Raw genomic sequence first — 19,109 nt, 5'->3', positions numbered from 1 at the left:
GTCCTAATCTTCTTTGAACTCCCACTCACAGAAACATGCGAACGGATGCCTCGTGCGTCATAGTCGCTGGAAATGTCTACACGAATGGCGAGCATTTCATGCGGCGCGCCCTGCAGCCGCGGAACATAACTCAACGCGAAACGGAGCATCTGGTGGCTGTGATGGGCATCATGCGTGCGGTGGCCGAGCATGATCGTGTGTCGCGCGTGATGATGTGCGATCAGGCCAGCTGGCAGGCGCCGCAGGTGCTGCTCGGACTGGTGGCATGCGCCACACCGCTGGTGCTCAAGGCGGAGATTATGTTCACGCTCGCCGCGCTGGCGAAGTCCAAGGAAACGGCGCGTGCCATTTGGTTTCAGCTGGAGGACTCACAGATTATACCCACGCTGGGACTGGGACTGGGACTGGCAGTGGGACAGGGTCAGGGCCAGGGCCCCAGCCAGAGCCAGTGCAGCCTGGCGGAGGAGATAGAGCAGAACGAGAGCCGCCTGGAGTCGTACAATCTGAGTCGCGGCGTGCTGCAGCTGCTGCACACTCTCATGACCACCCATATGCCGCGCAGCGTGGGCGCCGGTGCCCGACAGCCCGGCTACGATCCGTACTTGAATTTCCTCATGGACTCCATAATCCTCAAGTTCTACAATCGCTCGTACAAGGATGCCAGCGAGATGTGGGAGGTGGGCGCCAAGGGGCTGAAGCTTTTGTTCTATCTCCTCGCCACGTACCGCCCCAAGGCCATGGACTTTGTGGAGCTGCGCGACGAGCATCCCTATCCGGGCTACCACGTGATGCTGCAGCTGCAGGTCAAGTCGGATCTGTTGTGCCTGCTGTTGCGCATCATTGAGGACGCGCGCGAGCGGCTGGATGAGTACAGGCGCTTCCGCGGCAAGGAGCAGCTGGAGGAGTGCGCGCTGTATGCCCTGCTGCTGCTCGAGGTGGCGCTGGCCAAGCAGAATGCCTTCTTCGAGGCCCACTCAGCTGCCAATAGTCCGATCTTGTTGTCCGGCCTCAATCGCATGCTCCTGGACTTTAATCCGCGCACGCGACGGCCCGACTATGTGCTGAAAATCATCAAATTTGTCACGTACAACAGTTGGCTGCCGCGCCACGCGCTGGCGGCCATCAAGATACTGAGCGCGGTGACCATGCTGCCGAATGTCGCCTCACAGATCCTCAACATGTACAGCCTCGGCAGCAGCGAGAAGCTGGAGGTGCGTCAGGGCTTTGTCGAGTGCCTCGAGATGGACGCACGCCTCTCCCAGCAGCACGAGAAGCTGCTCGATGCGATTGTGCTCAACGATTATCAGGCGATGGGCGATGTGCTCAACCATGGCGGACAGCAGCCGCCGAGCGTTGACCTCACGGACACCGAATCGGAGCCAGAGATGACAGCCGCCGATGCGGCTGACAGGACACTCGGCCCCTGCTACGAGGTGGTGGCGCTCAACGAGAAAATACCCATGGGCATTGATCTGCAGATCAAGGCGGCCGTCGTGCAGCTCTTCGGCCTCAACATATGCCAGGCGCCGCCAAATTTTGTCTACTTTCTGCTGGGCATCGATGTGCTCAGAGATTTTATGGCACGCGACAAGCAGCAGATTGGCATCGAGATGCAGTGCTGCTGTGTTCATTCCCTGGTGCTGGTGCTCGAAAAGTATCTCGAGGTATGTGCCACATCTTGCCTCTCTTTCACACCCCAACTCTATCCCTATCTCCCTCTCATTGGTTCTGTAGAGTCAGCGACACGGCCAGGAGGAATATTGCCCGCACACAGCGCACTTGGTGGAGAGCATTTATCAGTTGTTCGAGGGCTTGTGCTCGAACCGACGCACTTCGGAGACCATTTTGCGCTTCTTTCGCCTCACCTGCAACGACTTTTTGCTGCGCCACCTGAGCGCCATGCCGTTCCGACGCTATCGCGAGGATCATCTGATGCACGCCATGAGCCATTTGCTCAATTGTGTGGCCGTGGAGGTGCGTCTGGCGGCCAACCATGGACAGATGACGCGCTACAATCTGCTGTGCGACATTCTGCTGCTGGGCGGGCAGTCGGAGGGGCAGCGCACGAGCGCGGGCATGCCGCAGGACCTGAACAACAGCATGCTGAGTGCTGGCACAGCATCGGCCAGCTTCTTCGGCATGGAAATGGGCCCCGCGACGGCGGCCACGTCGGTCACGCTGCCCGACAAGACCCAGGGACTGCATGCGAATCGTCTGCTGGAGTGTCTGGTGCTGGAGGAGACCACAACGACGGCGCCACAGCCGCAGCTGGAGTTCTTCGATCCGATGCTGACGAAAAAGCTGCTCAAGGAGTGCGAGTCCCGCCCGCGACCGAGTCCGGGCAGTGTGGCCGCCAGCAGCTCCTACATGATGATAAATGTGCGCAAGCTGCACGACATTCTGCACGATGAGCTGCGCATGGTGCAGAGCACCATTGCCACGGGACAGCTGAAGGCGATCAGTGGAGAGATAACGCTGCTGCTGCAATATGCCGTCGAGGTGAATCGTGTGCGCACGCAGCGCTTCTCCACGCTCAAGTTCGTCGATGCCTGGTGCCAGCTGGTGCAGATATTGTTCAGCAGCATGCCCGAGGCACTGCTGCCGCCGGCACTGCGGCGTCAGTACATCATTGACATCATCGAGAAGATGCTGCTGAAGGTGGAGCCCGTGCAGCCGCTCATCGAGATCTCCATACAGATCACCGAAACGATTCTGCTGCTGCTGGCCAATTTGCGCATTTGCTACTATCAGCTGGAGGATCAGCGCGCCGGCGACGATGGCGATGGCTGCGGCGGCGGCGGCGGCGGCAACGACACACAGTCCAAGATCTTTGGCATGCTGACGGGCAACTCGAGCAATCTGCGCTTCATCCTGAAGCGCATTGTCGAGTGGATTATGGTGAGCGGCGTCAAGTCACAGAAGCTGCGCATCAATCTCTACACCGCGCTGCTCAATTGTCTGCGCATTGTGAAGCGTCTGCGCACCGACGAGGAGGTGGACTTTCATGAGAGGTAAGCCTCCAGGCTGAAGCCACAGTTGGCAGCCATTCTAATACTTTTTGTTTCCTTCTCCAGCGTTGCCTCACGCCTGGAGCACTCCAAGCAGCATGTCAACGATCAGCGTCAGGAGCAGGACAAGGATCGCCTCAAGGAGATGGCCTCGGAGGTGATTGGCGTTTATGGCGAGAAGCTTATCGATTCCATCTGCCACGATGCAGTCACCGGACACGATGTCTGCCGCATGCTGGCCCTGGCCTGCCTCGAGATGATCTCCGAACTGGATGCGGTCAGCACTCTCACCGAATTCGTCGTCTCTCGCGGCTATCTGAAGCTTCTGCTGGACAGTTTGGCCGATTCGAATGATGCGCTCAGCGCCACACTGCAGCCGGTGCCCGAGAATCTGCGGCAGTTGTACGTGTACGAGGCGCGTTTGGCCTTCCTCACGCGCCTGTCGCAGACACAGCCGGGCGCACGCCTGCTGCTCGCCGAGGGCGCTCTGGGTGTGCTCTCCAATATGCGTGTGTTTGATCTGCAGCCGGACTTGAAGGCCAGCGAATTGCGCCCGGATGCGCAGGGCTTTCTGCCGGACACATCCGAACGCTTTCATGCCATACTGCAGCCGGCGTTGGTCCTCTGCGATGGCATTGTCAGCAGCCTCGGCTCACAGAACAATTCGGCGGCGCTGCAGGTGCTCAACTTTCTGTTTTCCCACATCGATATGGTCGAGACGATGCTGCGCACGGCCACCCCGCTGATGGATTTGGGGCATCTGCAGCAGCTGGCCTCGATCACAAATCTCTTCTCGCGCACCTCCACGCCCGAACTGTGCACCGAGATGGAAGGCAGCTGCGTGGCTGTGGAGCGTGATTTGGAGTTGTACAATCGATTGAATCGCTTGCAGCAGCTGATGATCGTGGTCTTTGGACGCTTCACGGTCACCGAGGACACCATACGCCAGATCCTCAAGCAGCAGCATGTGGAGTCGCTGCCGCAGAGCCAGAGGAGTCGCTACATCAAGTATTTCCTGGACATTGCCGCCAATCTGTCGCTCTACTGCCGCCATGCCGTCACCAGCCATGTGCGGGAGAGCGCCACCTCCAAGTTTCTGCTCACGACCATCGTCAATGATGTGACACCACTGTAAGGGGCTTTGGCTTGGCTTTGGCTTACACTTTGCATAACTCACACAAATCGAATCGTTTTCTATTTGCAGCACGGGCAAGACGGATGGCAAGAAGCTGACGGCCATTATGCACACAATTATCGAGCAGCTAAAGGGTGCCATCGGCTACTATCTGTCGCAGAAGTCGCATGCCGATAATCTGCTGCAGCAGCGCTCCTCGCTGCCAAACATTAGCTTCGGTCCCAGCGGTAAGCGCCAAAGAACAACATACATGCGTGTGCATGATTTTTATTGAGTGTTCTTTTCTATTTTGCAGGCAAAGAAAGCTACGTGGAGCTGAGCCAGCGGCACAGCGAGAAGCGCAACGAGCTGATGCAGGCCGTCTTTATAGCGGAACAGAATCTGTATTTGCTGTGGATCCATTTAGACTTTTACATGCGCAACGCGGTGATATTTGCCAGCGAGAATCGCAGTGCCATCAACGAGAGCAATCTGGAGAGTTTCGGCGGCAACGACAGCGTCTCCGTGCTGCATGCCACACCCGATGAGATACTGCAGCTGAAGCAGCATCTGATTTCCACCTTCAACGAGACCTTTTGCGCTGAGCTGATTGCTGCCAGTGAAGAACATACCGTCAAGTGCAAGGGCTTCAATGGTTCCCTGTTGCGTCGCATCAAGGCGCTGGTGCAGTTTGCTGCCTCCAATGGCAATGCCAATGACAAGTCCTTTATATAAGTTTTGCATTTATCCAAACCTTGTACCCCTATCGTGTTATTTTCTGTCCTAGTTTTGTAAGTCTCAAAAAAAGTAATCCAACATTTATTTACTGCATCGAACGAGCGGTGTTTCGCTTCAACAGTCGCATCTTTAGGGACACGTTGCCTTACAGTTCCCACGACTTCTGGCTGATCACGCGCTTGCACGTGCCGTTTGACGTCAATCCAGACTTCAGTCAAACGCAGCTCTCGTTTCTGCAGATTTTTACCTGAAGCACTGACGTCAGGGACCATGACATTCATGCCTGTTAACTGCCTACTCCCTTCGCTTCCCCTTTCCATCGCTTCGCTGGAGTGAAATTTCTCTATGTCTCGCGGCATTATTGGAGAAAGGTCAACAGTGCTGCCCCACTCACAGATGGGCATTCGATTGGCAGCACTTTTTAAGGTAACGGTATCTTGATATTTTTGTGGTATGTTTTCCTTTTGGTGGAATTCAGATGAAATAAACATTAGTCAGTTTTGCTTTTGGTAGAAATGTAACAGGATTGATCTAGAAAAGGCGTTTAAACATAAACTTGAAGCTGTTAAGCTGTTCCAAATAACGGTAACAGGATTGATCTAGAAAAGGCGTTTAAACATAAACTTGAAGCTGTTAAGCTGTTCCAAATAACGGGGCATATGTGGGTTAAGTTTGGTATATTTACGGTATTCGAGAAGTTATCGATAACTGATACATTTGCCATATGCTCTGTGTGGCGGTCTGTGTGTGTGTTGCGTAGTGCCTGTGGCGAGGGTATGGTAATTAATATATATCCATCCGTTTCATATATACAATTTATTAAGGTATATTCAAGAATATAGGGTATCGAAACTCCCATCCGTTTTTTTTTTTAAATGTCCCTTGAGGATTTTCTGCTTTAAAAGCAGCTGGTAAAATGTGGAGCAAATAGGGTACACAAGTGCCCATACTATTGGTTGGCCAGCAACATTCCAAATTCACCAACCTAACTTTTAATGTTATTTTTTTTGGTTGAACCTTTTATTTTTAACCTTGTTTTGCAATCAATCCAATAAAGATAGGTCATGAAAATCAGCCAATCTTGTAGAGAATTGAATGAGGATTTGAGTAAAATTTAAGTTTTAAAGTTGAGAGTCCTAACTAGCTGGTAATATTAAACAGAAGATCAAAGTCGAGGAAAATGATTTTAGATTTACGGTATATTTAAAGTATATTTTTAAATTGAGGGTCTGTCGGTATATTTTATCGATAACTGCCTGTTGCCTGTTGCTCCCGGCGCGTTTTGGATTTATTGTTGTTATTTGCTTTCCCCGTGTTCCCCATTCCCATTGTTTTATTTTCTTTCGATCACATATTAAAGGAGGAAAGATGAACGATTTAAATTTGCGGGTGGCAGCAATCAAGCTGTGCGCCCATCCCAAGCGTTTCGCGGAACTGCGCGACGCCCTCGTGCCGGTGCCCCACAAGTGGCAGCGATGTGAGTAGAGCCCCACACTGCCAGCGTCTCGAATGCCGCCAAATGATGGAATTTTGATTCGATTTTATTGCAGCATCGCATAGCTTTGTGCAGCAGTTTGCAACGGCCAGCAGCAGTGCGGAGCAGGTGATGGTCATCCGGAATTGTTTCCATGCACGCCACGAGCAGGAGGCAGAGCAGGAGGCACGTCGCTTGGCGGTGGAGCAATTTCTGGCCAGTGTGCTCTTTGCCAGTCCCCTCAAGCACTCGGTGCGCAATCAGTTGATCAAGTTAGAAGCAGGAAAACCACAAAGAACCGACAAACTCTAACCCATTTCCCACCTCGCTGTCAGGCTCTTCTCGGACCAATCGCTGGCCAAACAGTTGGGCCATCCACAGCACACGAAGCCACAACTGTTGGCGGCACTGCGAGAGGCGCTGCGTGAATTGGCGGCAACAGTGGCCGCCGCAGAACCAGAACCACCACTGAGCCACGACCAGGTGAACGATGTCTTTGTGTCGGCCAATGCGTGTCTGCAGAACTTCCCTTATGGCCGCGAGGCACTGGGCCACGAGCTGTCCAGCTTTTTGCCACTGCTCAGCATAGCGCTGGAACGCTATTGGCGGGACATCAGGTGAGGCCTTGTCTTTGTCTGTGTGCTTTGGCTTCAATTGGACTTGCTCTTGCAGCAATGGCCCCTTGGCGCTGTCGCCCACGCGCCTCAACGAGCTGTATTTGTTCGTGCAGAATGTGCTGCGCTTCCACGTGGGTGTGCTGTCCGAGTGGGGCGATCAGCTGCCGAGCGATGCGCCGCTGCAGCCGGTGCAGCTGCTTGCCGAGCAGGTGGCCCGCCACAGGGACACACCGTGGGACGTGCGCTCGATTGCCGGCCTTGTCATTGCCAAGAATGCGCGATTCTTTGATCGTTTGGCGGCGTATCTGGACGAGTCGTCGCGGGTCCTGCCCATCGAGTGCCTGCCCATACAGGCGGCTGCGCTGAATGTGCTGCTGCCGGAGGACTACCAACGTTTTGGCAGCCAGGCAGCGGAGATTGTCGATCGCCTGCTGGACCACACCGCCCACGAGGGCAGCCTCAACAACGTGCTCGTGTACATGGCCAAGCATTTTCATGCATATTCCAAGAGCTTGGGCCTGCCCGTGCCGCATCTATGCCCCGGCTACGAGCGCATCCTTCATGCATTGCAGCGTTTCGCTCTGGCCAACATTTGCAGTGCCACGGACTCGGTGCGCCACATGTGCGGCGGCATTTTCACGCAGATACTGCAGCATGGCCAAGCCAGCGGCCACGTCGCGCTCTTTCAAGCGGTCTACGCACGCTTCGAAGATGGCAGCGACAGCCTCAATGCTGGCTGCGTGGCGCTGGAGAAGCTTGTCAGCGTTCGGGGTGCACGCGAGGCCATCGGGCATTGCCCAAGCCTCTTTGGACGCGTCTTTCCCGAGCATTTGGGCGTGGATGATGCCGTCGATGCGCTCTTTAAGGCCATGATGGTGGCCTCGCGCAAGGAGCAATCCTTCGAGGATTGGCGCCATCAATGGCTGGAGCTGCTGCTGGAGGCCACACAGGACCCAACGAAGCGACTGTCCGCCATCGAGGCGCTGATCACGCAAGCCGTCAAAGAGGAGCCGCGCGCCTTGCGTCACATTTGGCTGCAGAACGACACGGCCCTGCCGTTCAGCACCACCCTGACGGCCATACTGAGCGCACGCAACGCCGAGTCCAATGAGCTGCGTCAGTGCCTGCTCGGTGCGCACAGCCAGCGGCTGCGGGAGGCTCTGGTGGGGCAGGACGATCATCTGCGGCTGCTCACGCTGCGCTTTGTGAGCGCTGCGGCACGGCCCAGTGAGCCGCTCAGCCTCGAGGAGCGTGACATCATTGGCCACTATCTGCAGCACAACATTAACAATCCGAGTGCGCACATACGGCAGCTGGGCTTTGGCCACATGCTGAAGGTGATGCGACGCCTTGAGCTCTGCCTGGCGGAGCACAGGAAGCGTCCCACGGCCACGGGTGCCGAGCAAATGGATTATTTGCGCGCACTCATGGCCCTGCTGGCCGACAATCTCTTTCATTCGGCCAACTACGGACGCCGTTGGCTCTCGCTGCGTCTGCTCCAGAGCTGTGCGCTGATGTGCAGCCGCCTGGACATGCCCATGAAGGACATACTGACCGCCAGTCAGGCGGCACGCGTGGAGGCCTGCCTCTGGGACAGCTACGAGCACAACAAGCTAGTGGCCGCCCAGCTGCTGGTGCAGCTACAGCCGCGCACACGCATCCAGCCCGAGCGCGTGCTGGAGCTGCTGCAGTCGCTGCGACCGCCGGACTCGCTGACGGGCGCCTATCTGCTGCAGGTGCACTGCCAGGCCGAGCAAGTGGAGACGCCGCTGGCGGTGCAGCTGCCCCCTGGCGTGCGCTATCAGCCGCGCATCTATGCGGCGCTGCAGTGGTTGCTGCAGCCGCTGCGCGAGGCACTGGCCCTGGCCAGCACAAATCTCGCCGAAGCGGCCAAGCTGAGTCCCATGTACGGGCTGCTGCTGGCCAGTCGCCACCTCATCGAGCTGCTGGCGTTGAAGGAGCTGGCCAGGGAGCCGCTGTGGCGGCGATATGTGCAGGATCTGGTCGCTGTGTGCATGGCCATAAGCGAGGTGGTGCTGCCGGTGGTGAGCAGCGTGGCGCCCGAGGGCTACTTGCCGGAGACCAGTGACCAGGAGACGGATCAGCAGGTGGCGAATGTGCTGCGGCGACGCCTCGATGCCGATGCCTTGCGTCAGATTCAAACCACGCCGCAAATGGTGCTGCTCTGCGCTTGGCGCAGCATCAAGGAAGTGTCCAACATTCTCGGCGGCCTCGTGGAACGTTCGCCCCTCGAGCAGGAGGAGCAGCAGCAGCAGCAGCAGCAGCAGCAGCAGGATGCAGGAGCATATCTGCTGAGCGGTAGTCAGCTAACGGCCATTGGTGATCATTTCCTATTGCTGCTGGCCGAGATCAAGCATCGTGGCGCCTTCGAGCAGGCCTATGTGGGCTTCAGCATGCTCTGTCGCCGCTTCTGGCACAGCGATGCGGCGGCACTCAATCACTTGCCAGCTGCTTGGGTGAACGAGGCGCTTGACATGATACAGGGAGAGCCACAGGAGGAGGAGCCACAGGCGGAGCAATCCCCATCGCGTTTGTGTCCCACGCGTCGCAGTGCGGGCATACCCTACATGCTGCAGGCGCTCGTCTGCTCAGAGCTGAAGCTGGGCACCCACAACACGCTGCATCGCTGCATGTTGCGGCTGCTCAAGGTGTGCGAGACCAGCCAGACGGGCGCCGCTCGCTGTCATGCCCTCAACATAATGCGTGCCTTATTCCGCAGCAGCGAGCTGGCCGATCTGGTGGGTGAGTTTGTGGCGCGCGGCATCGTTTGCACGCTGAATGGTTTGCTGGCCAGCGATTGGGCGGAGCAGAACAGCGCCAGCCTGCTGCTGGCCACGCTTGTCGTTCGTGTCTTTGGCGTGGAACGGCCGCGCGATGACGCCGGCGAGCTGCACATACGCAATCGGATGACGGGACGCATCTTCTTCACGCGCTACCCAGAGCTGTACAATTACTTTAGCCGTGGTCTGGCCCAGGCCGCACTCGGTCCGCGGACGCTGCATGGCGCTCAAAAGATTCATTTGCAGAGCATGCTCATGCTGCTCAGTCGGCTCTATCCCTCGTCGATGGAGGGCGCCGAGTCCACACTGAAGGTGAGTCCGCCCGAAACGATTCTTGCTTGATCCTCGATCCTCTTGCGCTCTTTTGCAGCTGAGCCATTTTGTGCCAGACCTGCTGCAAATCAGCCTCTGTGCGGATGTGTTGACGCGCGAGAAGGCCGCAGCGGTGCTTGGCAATTTCGTGGACGATCAGGATGCTTTTGGGCGGCTAAAATGCATCCTTGTGCAAATGATGGCGCTGCATGGACGATTAAATGTGAGTAGGGAGAGTGGCAAGAATGATTTACAGATATTTTCTTCAGCTTTAAACCATTTTTCATTGAGCGATAAATATCGATAACTAATCGGTTGATAATTTCATCAGCTTTAGTTCATTTTTCTTGATTTATTATCTATAAATATTGATCCTTGATCATTTCTCTATCTATTAACAGCTGAAATCTTCATATTTGTTTATCGATAAGTTCGATAAATATCGATTTAAAGATCCTCATAGTCTTATATCTCTCATGATTTTGTTTGCGATATTTTCTTCAGCTTTAAACCATTTTTCATCGAGCGATAAATATCGATAACTAATCGGTTGATAATTTCATCATCTTAGTTCATTTTTCTTTATTCATTATCTATAAATATTGATCCTTGCTCATTTCTCTATCTATTAACCGCTGAAATCTACATATTTGATTATCGATAAGTTCGATAAATATCGATTAATAGAGCTCTGGATAATTGCTTCTTCTACTAACTTCCGACTCCAATTCCCAGGTACCATCCTCCGCCCAAGAGGCTGCTCCAATGCTGTGCCACAATCGTATCCATGGCCAAGAGCGTTTGCTGTTGGAGCTGTACCGGCGACTGCGCTGGAGCCGCCCGAATCTCATACGAATGATGCTAAGGACACTGCCAAAAGTGACGCTGGATCTGCTCGGCCGTAGCGTCTTTCTGTTCAATGGAATGCTGGAGCTGCTGGTGGCCATACTGGAGGATGTGGCACAGGGACAGCTCGAAGAGAGTTTGATTGTAGAGCTGCGGCAGGTGTACGCGGTGTCGCCTGGTCGCATCTATGACGTGTGCCGAAGGGAGCGTCTCTCGCCGAAGATCTTCCAGGTGTTTGGGCTGCATCTGCACCGATTGGAGTGCGGTGCGGGCGCTGCCATGAAGCACATTGTCGAGGATCTGTGCGGCACAGAGCCGCCGCCCATGGAGATTGAGGAGCTGAAGGGTGAGCTGCTGCTGTACGTGGCGCTGCAGGATTTGCCACCGCTGCATCCCGATCTGGTCAATGCCGGCGACGTGAAGGTTCTGAGCTTCTCCAGCGACATTGTGCGCTACCACAGGGCCCTGACGCCCGACCAGCGCCAGGAGCTGGCCCGTGGCATCGCCTCGTCGCCCTCGGTGCACGCCTGCCTGCGCCGCATGTACGCCTGGGGACAGCAGGGTCCGCCCCATTGCTGGAGCCTACAGCTGGCCGGCCGCATTGGCATCCTGCAGCTGCTACTGCCCCTCAATCCCATAATCGATCTGGAACGACTGTTGGAGCTGGGGCTGGAGAACAATGCTGCGCACGTGCACTTTGGCCTGGTGCTGGCCATCAAGCGGCTGATGGACCGCCAGGCGGAGCTGCCGCAGCCCATCTGGGTGCTGCTGCTGGAGTATGCGCAGATCCTGAGCTATGCCACGCAGCCAGTCTATCTGCGGCACAAGGCCATCGGACTGTGCGAGCGCATCGGCACCGAAATCGGACGTCAGCTCTTCCTGGGCGATGTGGAGATCCTCGGCCGCTATGCCCGGCTGGTGCTCCTGCTGCTGGTCGACGATGACGAGGGACTGCGCAACGATGCGGCCGTCATGGCCGAACAAATGCTGCGGGAAGGCGTCCACCCACAGCCGCAGCCCCAGCCCCAGCCCCAGCCGCAGCCCAAGAAGATTCTCGCGAATGTTGTGTTCAAGGAGTTCCTCAGACATTTCATTGCCAGCCTGGAGAAGTACGGCAGCGACAGCGGCTTCCTATTGCGCCTCTTTAACATCATTGTCGAGCCATTCCTGCTGATGGCGCAGGAGGCACCCACCCAGGAGCATGGCGCCCTCGCGGAGGATGGCGGCGATGTCGATCTGTTCGACAAGCAGGGCTGCAATCTGTACTGCGAGACGCTGATGGTTATCCGCGAGGTGGCCGATGGCTTCACAGCGGCCTTCGAGCAGGACTCGGCCCTGCTGGCGTCCATCGAGGAGGTGCTACGTGCTCGTGTCGTTTGGTCGCGCAGCGAATGGGACTAGGCGATGCCGCAGCTGCTGCTCCATCGTCAAACCTGCAAAGTTCAAACAATTGTCAGACAGTACCAGTGCGCTTTTTGTCGTTTTTAAGAGTAGTTATCTACATACATACAAATACAATTATTTTATTCACCAAATGGAACAATTTATAGACTTAACGGAGCCAAGTGAAGCATTCTGCAGGCCTAACAGAGCCCCCACGGAGGCTAATTTTTGTCTAATAGAAGTCTGGATGCAAAATTTAGAATTTTTAAAAATGATTTTGGTCAATTTCAATGTGTCTCAGGGTGTAAGGTGCGTGGGTTTAGTTTCCCTAGATGATTGGAAGCTTTTCTAGATGGATGGACGTTTCAGAACCGCTCTAAAACCGTTCCAGAACTGTTCTGTGCTGTTGGCTATTTTCAAAATAAGCAGATGTTACCGCCAAATCGTTTCACTATCGATATATCCCAAGCGAGAGCTCGTGCACGAAACGCAAAAATGAGCAGGGAGCGTGAATCATGGTGTGTTTGGTAATGGGGTGGCGTTTACCTTGCATTTTCGGATCGACTTGTATTTAAGTGTATGAATAGTTATCAACAATTAAGAAAAGGGAATACAACACGTCCATACTCCAAATATGTCGATGACAGGTATCAAAAATGTGGTCTCCGTGTAGTTGCCATGTAACAAAGTCACATATTTTTGTGTCTAATCCTTGTTTCTATAAACAATACAATAAAGAAATCCTTTGAAATAATCAAATCATGGGAAAATTGATTAATCAATCGGGTACAATCAAAGTTTCAGAACTAAGCAAACCAGTTAGCTAGTAATATAAAGCCGAATATCAAAATCGATCCATAAGATTTGCATTGGTATATTTACGGTATATTTTTAAATTGAGTATGTATATTTGCGTATATTTGTGAGGGTCAGGCGGTATATCTTATCGATAAATCCATTGCCACACACATACACCAATGTGCGTTAGTTTATTTATTTTTTTTTCTTGTGATTTGTTTATCGAGTGCGTGTTCGCGCGGATATTATCGCCGATTCTGTAGAATACAAATGTAAGGGTCGAGCGGCATTAATGATTCGTGGCGTTGGTGGCGCTCGTATTCGCATTTATAACTCCCTTTTTGGCTTAATCGAATGCCAATTGGGAAAATGTTTGCATCATTTTGTGTGTGGCACGCCAAAGCGTTTTCTTTTTGATTGTCGACAAAGGGGAGTGCGGGCGCGCGTATGTGTGTGTGTGAGTGAGAGAGAGGGTGGTAGGGAGGGAGGGTAGGGAGTCCCAGCCTCTGGTGTTTTTTGTTAGCGATGGGGCGGTGGAGGGCGATGGATGGTTGCCAGAGGGGAGGCGGTAGCCTCTGCTAATGCATACATATATGGAAAAAGCAGACAAGAGAAAATAACTGGAAATTACAATATATAAAAAAAGTGTAAATGAACGTTTTGGGGAAAAACGCGCCCTGTTTGTGGGCTGGGCTGTGTGTGTGTGTTGTGTGTGTGTGTGCATGCTATATTACTTAGAAGGTAAGGCAGTGCAAAAGCGCGAGACCCAAAACTTGTTTGAGTGGGAAACATACACAAATGTGGCCAAAAAGTAAAGTCCCACTGAAAGAGCGGTCTTTCCTAGCTGGAGAGAGTAGAGTAGAGAGGGAGAGAGCAGGAATTGCCTTACAATAAAATGTAATATACCTTGTCCCTGTGCATATTTGTATGCATGCATGTGTGTGAATTTGTGTGAATGGGATTTCTTTCTCTGTGTGTGTGTGTGAGAGAGAGAGCGTACGCGTACGTGCGGCTGTGTGCGTGCTGCATAATTTTTGTGACGAAATAAAATTGTTTACGTTTATGTTTATTTGCACACACTCACACTCCCACACTCACGCACGTGTATACACATGCATGTGTGTATGTATTGCAGACCGCTGTGGAAATCAAAATCAAACAAAATGCAACAACAATTGCAATATTAACAAAACGTGCAACAAAATCAAACAAACATAAACAGACAAAACAAAAAAAAACAATAAGCAAACAGCGAAAAACGTTTGTTCAAAGTGCATTTAAATATTTTTGTGTGTGGGACTTGGGAAGCGGGTTAACCGACTTCCCGATTGAAGCGCCAAATGGGTATCGTTCAACGGTATCCAGAGCCATTGCCGATGCCCAGGAGTGCCGTTGCGTGGCTGAGCAGCAGCAGCAACAGTAGCAGCAGCAGCAGCAGCAGCAGCAGCAGAACAGCGGCCATCGACGTCGAAGTCACCGTCGCCGTCGTCGTTGTTGCCGCCGCAGTCGCCATAGCGGCCCAGTGAGTGCGAGCAAGACAGAGTAAGAGAGGTAAGCATGGATGGTACCGTTAAACCGTTAACCATTACCCGTTTTGCCGAATCTTCTCGAACACGAAAATAATAAGAATTTCGAGGATTTCCCAAATGTTTCCTCTTGAAGGGAGGATTCCTCTTTATGCCCAGCATGCCAGCTCCCCCTACCAAAGAGGGAGTGAGAGAGAGAGGAGTTTCCTCTTTCGTCCCCCATTCGGGGGAACATTCTAGCAAGCATTTTCATTCCCTTTTGTTTGTCACGTGCGGACACTTGAACTAAATAAACGCTGGAAAAATGAGAGAGAATGTGGTGGTGGAGGAGGGAGGAGAGAGCAGAGAGGTTCCCCCTGTGCTCCTCTCTTCTAGTTTGTACCCTGTACACCCACGTGGAATCCTCCGTCCATTTATCCCCCAATATATTTGCGTAAAGGGTATTCCCATAGTCCACTGTTTTGTGTTGTGTCCCGCACTTTATTTATGCCTTGTGTGGCATGGCCACCCGCTCTCATTGCAGCCCCACGAGATGGTCTCGAAGAAGCGTTCCAGCGTCGCTGAGCGTGCCCAACGCTCGACGGCAACAGCAGCAGCAGCGGCAGCAGCCGCAGCGGCAGCAGCAGCCCCAGCGTCGTCAAGTGCGTGCGGAACGACGGGGAAAAAGCGGGTGGGGAAACAAGTGAAAGCCCCCACAGAGGAGACGGAGGAAAAGAAATCAGCGTCAGCGACAGCATCGGGCAAGAGGCAGACAAAGGATCCTTCAACAGCAGGAGTAAGCGGAGCAGCAATAGCCACAGAGAGCAGCACCAGCAGTGGCAGTGGCTCCAAGTCCAGCGCAAATACAACGCCCAAGCTCTCGCCCGAGGAGCGGCAGGAGGATGGCAAGGCGCGGGCAATCAACAAGATGCTCAAAAATCTGGACATCAAGATCCACGGATTCGACAATCTGCTGCCCAGCGGTGAGGGGCCCCTGAACGTCAGCTCCATATCCAAGTCGTCCATTTCGGAGAATGTCAAGACCAAGTCGCGGGCAGCCGCTGTCAAGGTGATAGCCAGCCTCAATCCCGGCAAAACGATGCCCGTGAAGCGGCCGCCGCGACCCTCCCCAGAGAAGGACAAAGACAAGGACAAGGAAAAGTCAAAGCCGGAGACCAAAACGGAGCCAGAGTCCACCAGCGATGCTAGTTCGAAGGTGACGCCACAGGAATCTCAAGGATCGAAAGGATCCAAGAAGGCAGCGCACACGAGCGCCAAGAAGACAAAAGTGGAGACGGTGACTGCGCCGCCCACAGCAGCTCCAACTGCGACGCCTACAGCAGCTGCTCCAGCAGCACCTGCCCCACCTGCCGCCAAACAGGGCAAGGTGGCAGCCAAGAAGGGAGCATCAGCAGCAGCAGCAGCAGCACCAGAACCGCCCCCCAAGCCAGCCGCCAAGGTGGTCAAGGCCACGAAGAAGGCAACGAATCCCACACAGCGACTGCCCGACTCCAATACGGAGCCCGTGCAAATGGAGCTGGAGGAGATTGTTGGCACAGCGACAGCAGCAAGGACAAGAACACCAACGCCTAATCGGACGCCAACGGAAACGCCGACAGCGACGCCCACGCCCACGCCCACGCCGACACCCACACCCACACCCACACCGACACCCACACCGACACCCACTCCCACAGCGACACCCGTGGAGGGTCCTGGACCGCCAGCAGCAGCAAAACAGCGACCGAAGATCAAGTACACGAAAACCTCGGCAGGATCGAAGGTTCGCCTGCAGCAGCAGAGTGCAGCGGGTGGCCACCAGAAGGCAATGCCCTCGTGGTGTCAAGGCGGAGCGGGGGCCAAGGATATTTACGACTTTAAGTCGGGCTCCGAGGATGAGGAGCCCATCAAGATGGTGCTGCCAGCGTTGAAGCAGTTGCGGGAATTCTCCGAGGAGGATAAAAAGCCGCTGAAGCAGCCAAAGGAGAAACCGAACGAAGAGCAAAAGCCGCCAGAGAATGAGCAGCAAAAGGAGCAGGAGCAGAGGCAGGAGATGAAGGAGGAGGCCAAGCCCAAGGTGGAGCAGCAGATCAAGGAGGAGGAGGAGCAGGAGAAGGAGGAGGAAAAAGAGAAAGAAAAGAAAGTGGAAAAGCCAACAGCAGCCACAAAAGACGCACAGTCCGAACCAAGCAAGATCAGTGCCCCAGTCACAGCCACAGCCACGGCCACGGCCACGGCCAAGAAGCAAGCGAAACGCAAGCTGGCCACACCCTCATCACCCTCCCCGACAAAGCCACCGCCCGGCAAGAAGAAACCACCAGCGGGAAAGTCTGCAGCAGCAGCAGCGGCGGCAGCGGCAGCGGCGGCTGCCAATCATAGCCCTGACAGCGATAGCTCTGGGGAGAGCAGCGATTCCGAGGATGAGAAAAAGCTGAGCGCTTACAGCGGACCCAAGCGGCATCGCATGGCCTCGCTGAATGCTTTGGCGAAGGTGCAGTGCCTCTACGAGAATGAATCGCGCACCGCCCACGAGTTGGGGCTGTCGAAGGCGACACAACAGCCGCCACGGATACGGACATTGGATGGCAGTGACGATGACAACAATCACAAGGAGTCGCCGCGCCATGGAGAGGACAAGGACAAGGACAAAGACAAGGAGTCCTCGTCGACGCCATCAACGCCACCAGCACCGCCACCGCCCAAAGAGATTGAGCCACGCAGGGAGCTGCGCTATGTGCCCGGTGGCCGAGGCGTGGGCAAGCACTGGGAGTTTGATAGCGATAGCGAGGGAGATGAAATGCAGCTGCCCGCTCTGCCGCAGCCAAAGAAAAAGAAGCTGCAAAAGAAGCCGCCACCAAAGAAGGCGGCGGCAGCAGCGGCGGCGGCGGCGGCTCCAGGCGGCAGCGAGGCATCAGATGCCAAGAAGTCAGAGAAACCGAAGCCAGCGCCAAAGCAAGTGCCGAAGAAGCGAAAGACACCATTCACCGAGGAGCTAATTGGCGACTACAAGGGCATCCTGGCGAGAAAGCGAATGGCCAGCCTGAATGCCAGCGCCATTGTGGCGGCCACCTACGAGGTGGAGCGGCATCTGGACAAGAATCTGGCCAGCGATTGCAGCAGCTTCGAGAGCTACGACGAGCTGGAGATGCAGGCCGTCGTCCAGCAGTCCACCAAGATGATGCCACACAAAACGGATGTGCACATCAAGAAGGAGCCCAAGGAGACCAAGGAATCGCTGCGAGAGCGTGAGCGGGAACGTGAGCGCGAACGTGAGCGCGAGCGAGAGCTGAAGGAGTCTTCGCTGAAGGACAAGGTGCCGCCCAGCAGTCACATCCTCATCGAGGAGAGCAACGACTCCAAGTACTCGAAGGAGACCAAGGAGACGAACACGGACACCACCACAACAACCAGCAGCAGCGGCGGCGGCGGCGGCACAACCACCAGCGGCGGCGGCTACCGTGACTCGAGCAGCACCAAGGATGCCAAGGACTGCAGCCGACCCACCTCCTCCAGCGTTGTCATTGTCCAGGACACAGATGTCACCATCACCGGCGTCTACGTAAATGCCAGCAATGGTGCCGCCCAAGAGGCCTACTGCAAAATGCAATACCGTGTGCAGTCCAGCGTCACCGAGGAGCGCGTCCTGCGGCCCGGCTCCGTGGAGCCACCAAAATCTTATACGCCATTGAGTGCGCTCTCCAGCATGCTGCCGCCCGGCGCCAGCTCTGGCCTCAGCGAGGGTGAGTTATAGAATGATTTTTCCCATTTTGCATTGACCTTTATCTACTCCTCCCCCTACCACACTGCTTATCACAGCTCATAGCTCGCCGCCGCTGGCGATTCAACCGCCAGCACCGCATGTCCTGCTGCCCGGCGAACATTTGAGTGCTGGCATGTACCATGCCCCCGACTTGGGGCTACACACGGAGCATGCCGTGCCCGAGCATCATGGCCCACCGCCGCCCTCGTACGCCGCCGCTGCAGCAGCGGCCGCGGCAGCCGCCGCCTACCATGCCCACCAGCTGGGTCCGGGAGGTGCTGGCGGCATGCTGCACATGCATCACCAGCATCAGTATGCCGCACATGCAGCGCACGCCCATCACTACCAGCAGGCGGCCGAGTATGGCCACGGACCGCCACCGCCACCGCATCACTACGGAGGACCACCGCCGCCCCAGGTGCCACATTATGGGCCACCGCCAACTGGGGCGCCACTGCCAGTGCCCGTGCCGGTGCCAGTGCCGGTGCCAGTGCCCGTCGCCGTGCCAGTGCCGCCCGATCGATGTGATGTTGGCTCGCCGCCGCCCTCGTATCGGGCCAGTGCCTATCCCCCGCCGCAATCGGGTATTGTGCCACCACCGACAATAGGCGGCGGATCGAGCGCCTTCTGTGCCCCGAATCCCCATCACCATCATCAGCATCACAGCCAGCAACAAGGACCGCCGCATCATCACGATCCCAGTGGTAAGTTCTTACACCTTCATTAAATGCTCTGCACAGCGATAGCTTTAAG

At 55.2% G+C, this 19,109-nt stretch overlaps 1 protein-coding gene across 6 annotated transcripts in view; it reads left to right on the top strand.

The window, feature by feature from the left end:
- Positions 1 to 19,109, top strand: part of LOC117903186 (nuclear pore complex protein Nup205) — a 56,410-nt gene that overhangs the window by 2,190 nt on the left and 35,111 nt on the right. Inside the window, exons 7-12 of one of the 6 annotated variants that reach the window (XM_034815037.1) lie at positions 32 to 1,664; positions 1,735 to 3,011; positions 3,075 to 3,839; positions 15,667 to 15,676; positions 17,670 to 18,336; positions 18,413 to 19,060. In XM_034815037.1, coding sequence (XP_034670928.1) covers positions 32 to 1,664; positions 1,735 to 3,011; positions 3,075 to 3,839; positions 15,667 to 15,676; positions 17,670 to 18,336; positions 18,413 to 19,060 — 5,000 coding nt within the window. Of the gene's footprint in view, positions 1 to 31; positions 1,665 to 1,734; positions 3,012 to 3,074; positions 4,140 to 4,212; positions 4,371 to 4,438; positions 4,959 to 6,144; positions 6,338 to 6,410; positions 6,607 to 6,669; positions 6,952 to 7,006; positions 10,065 to 10,122; positions 10,288 to 10,799; positions 12,431 to 14,286; positions 14,643 to 15,140; positions 18,337 to 18,412; positions 19,061 to 19,109 lie in introns of those variants that run through there. The other 5 variants (XM_034815042.1, XM_034815038.1, XM_034815041.1 and 2 more) reach the window with 5 other exon arrangements.

Source organism: Drosophila subobscura, chromosome A, assembly GCF_008121235.1.
Source record: "Drosophila subobscura isolate 14011-0131.10 chromosome A, UCBerk_Dsub_1.0, whole genome shotgun sequence".
In the NCBI taxonomy this organism is placed as follows: Eukaryota; Metazoa; Arthropoda; class Insecta; order Diptera; family Drosophilidae; genus Drosophila; species Drosophila subobscura.
Note: the sequence above shows the minus strand (reverse complement) of the source record. Positions and strands in the feature narration are given on the sequence as shown.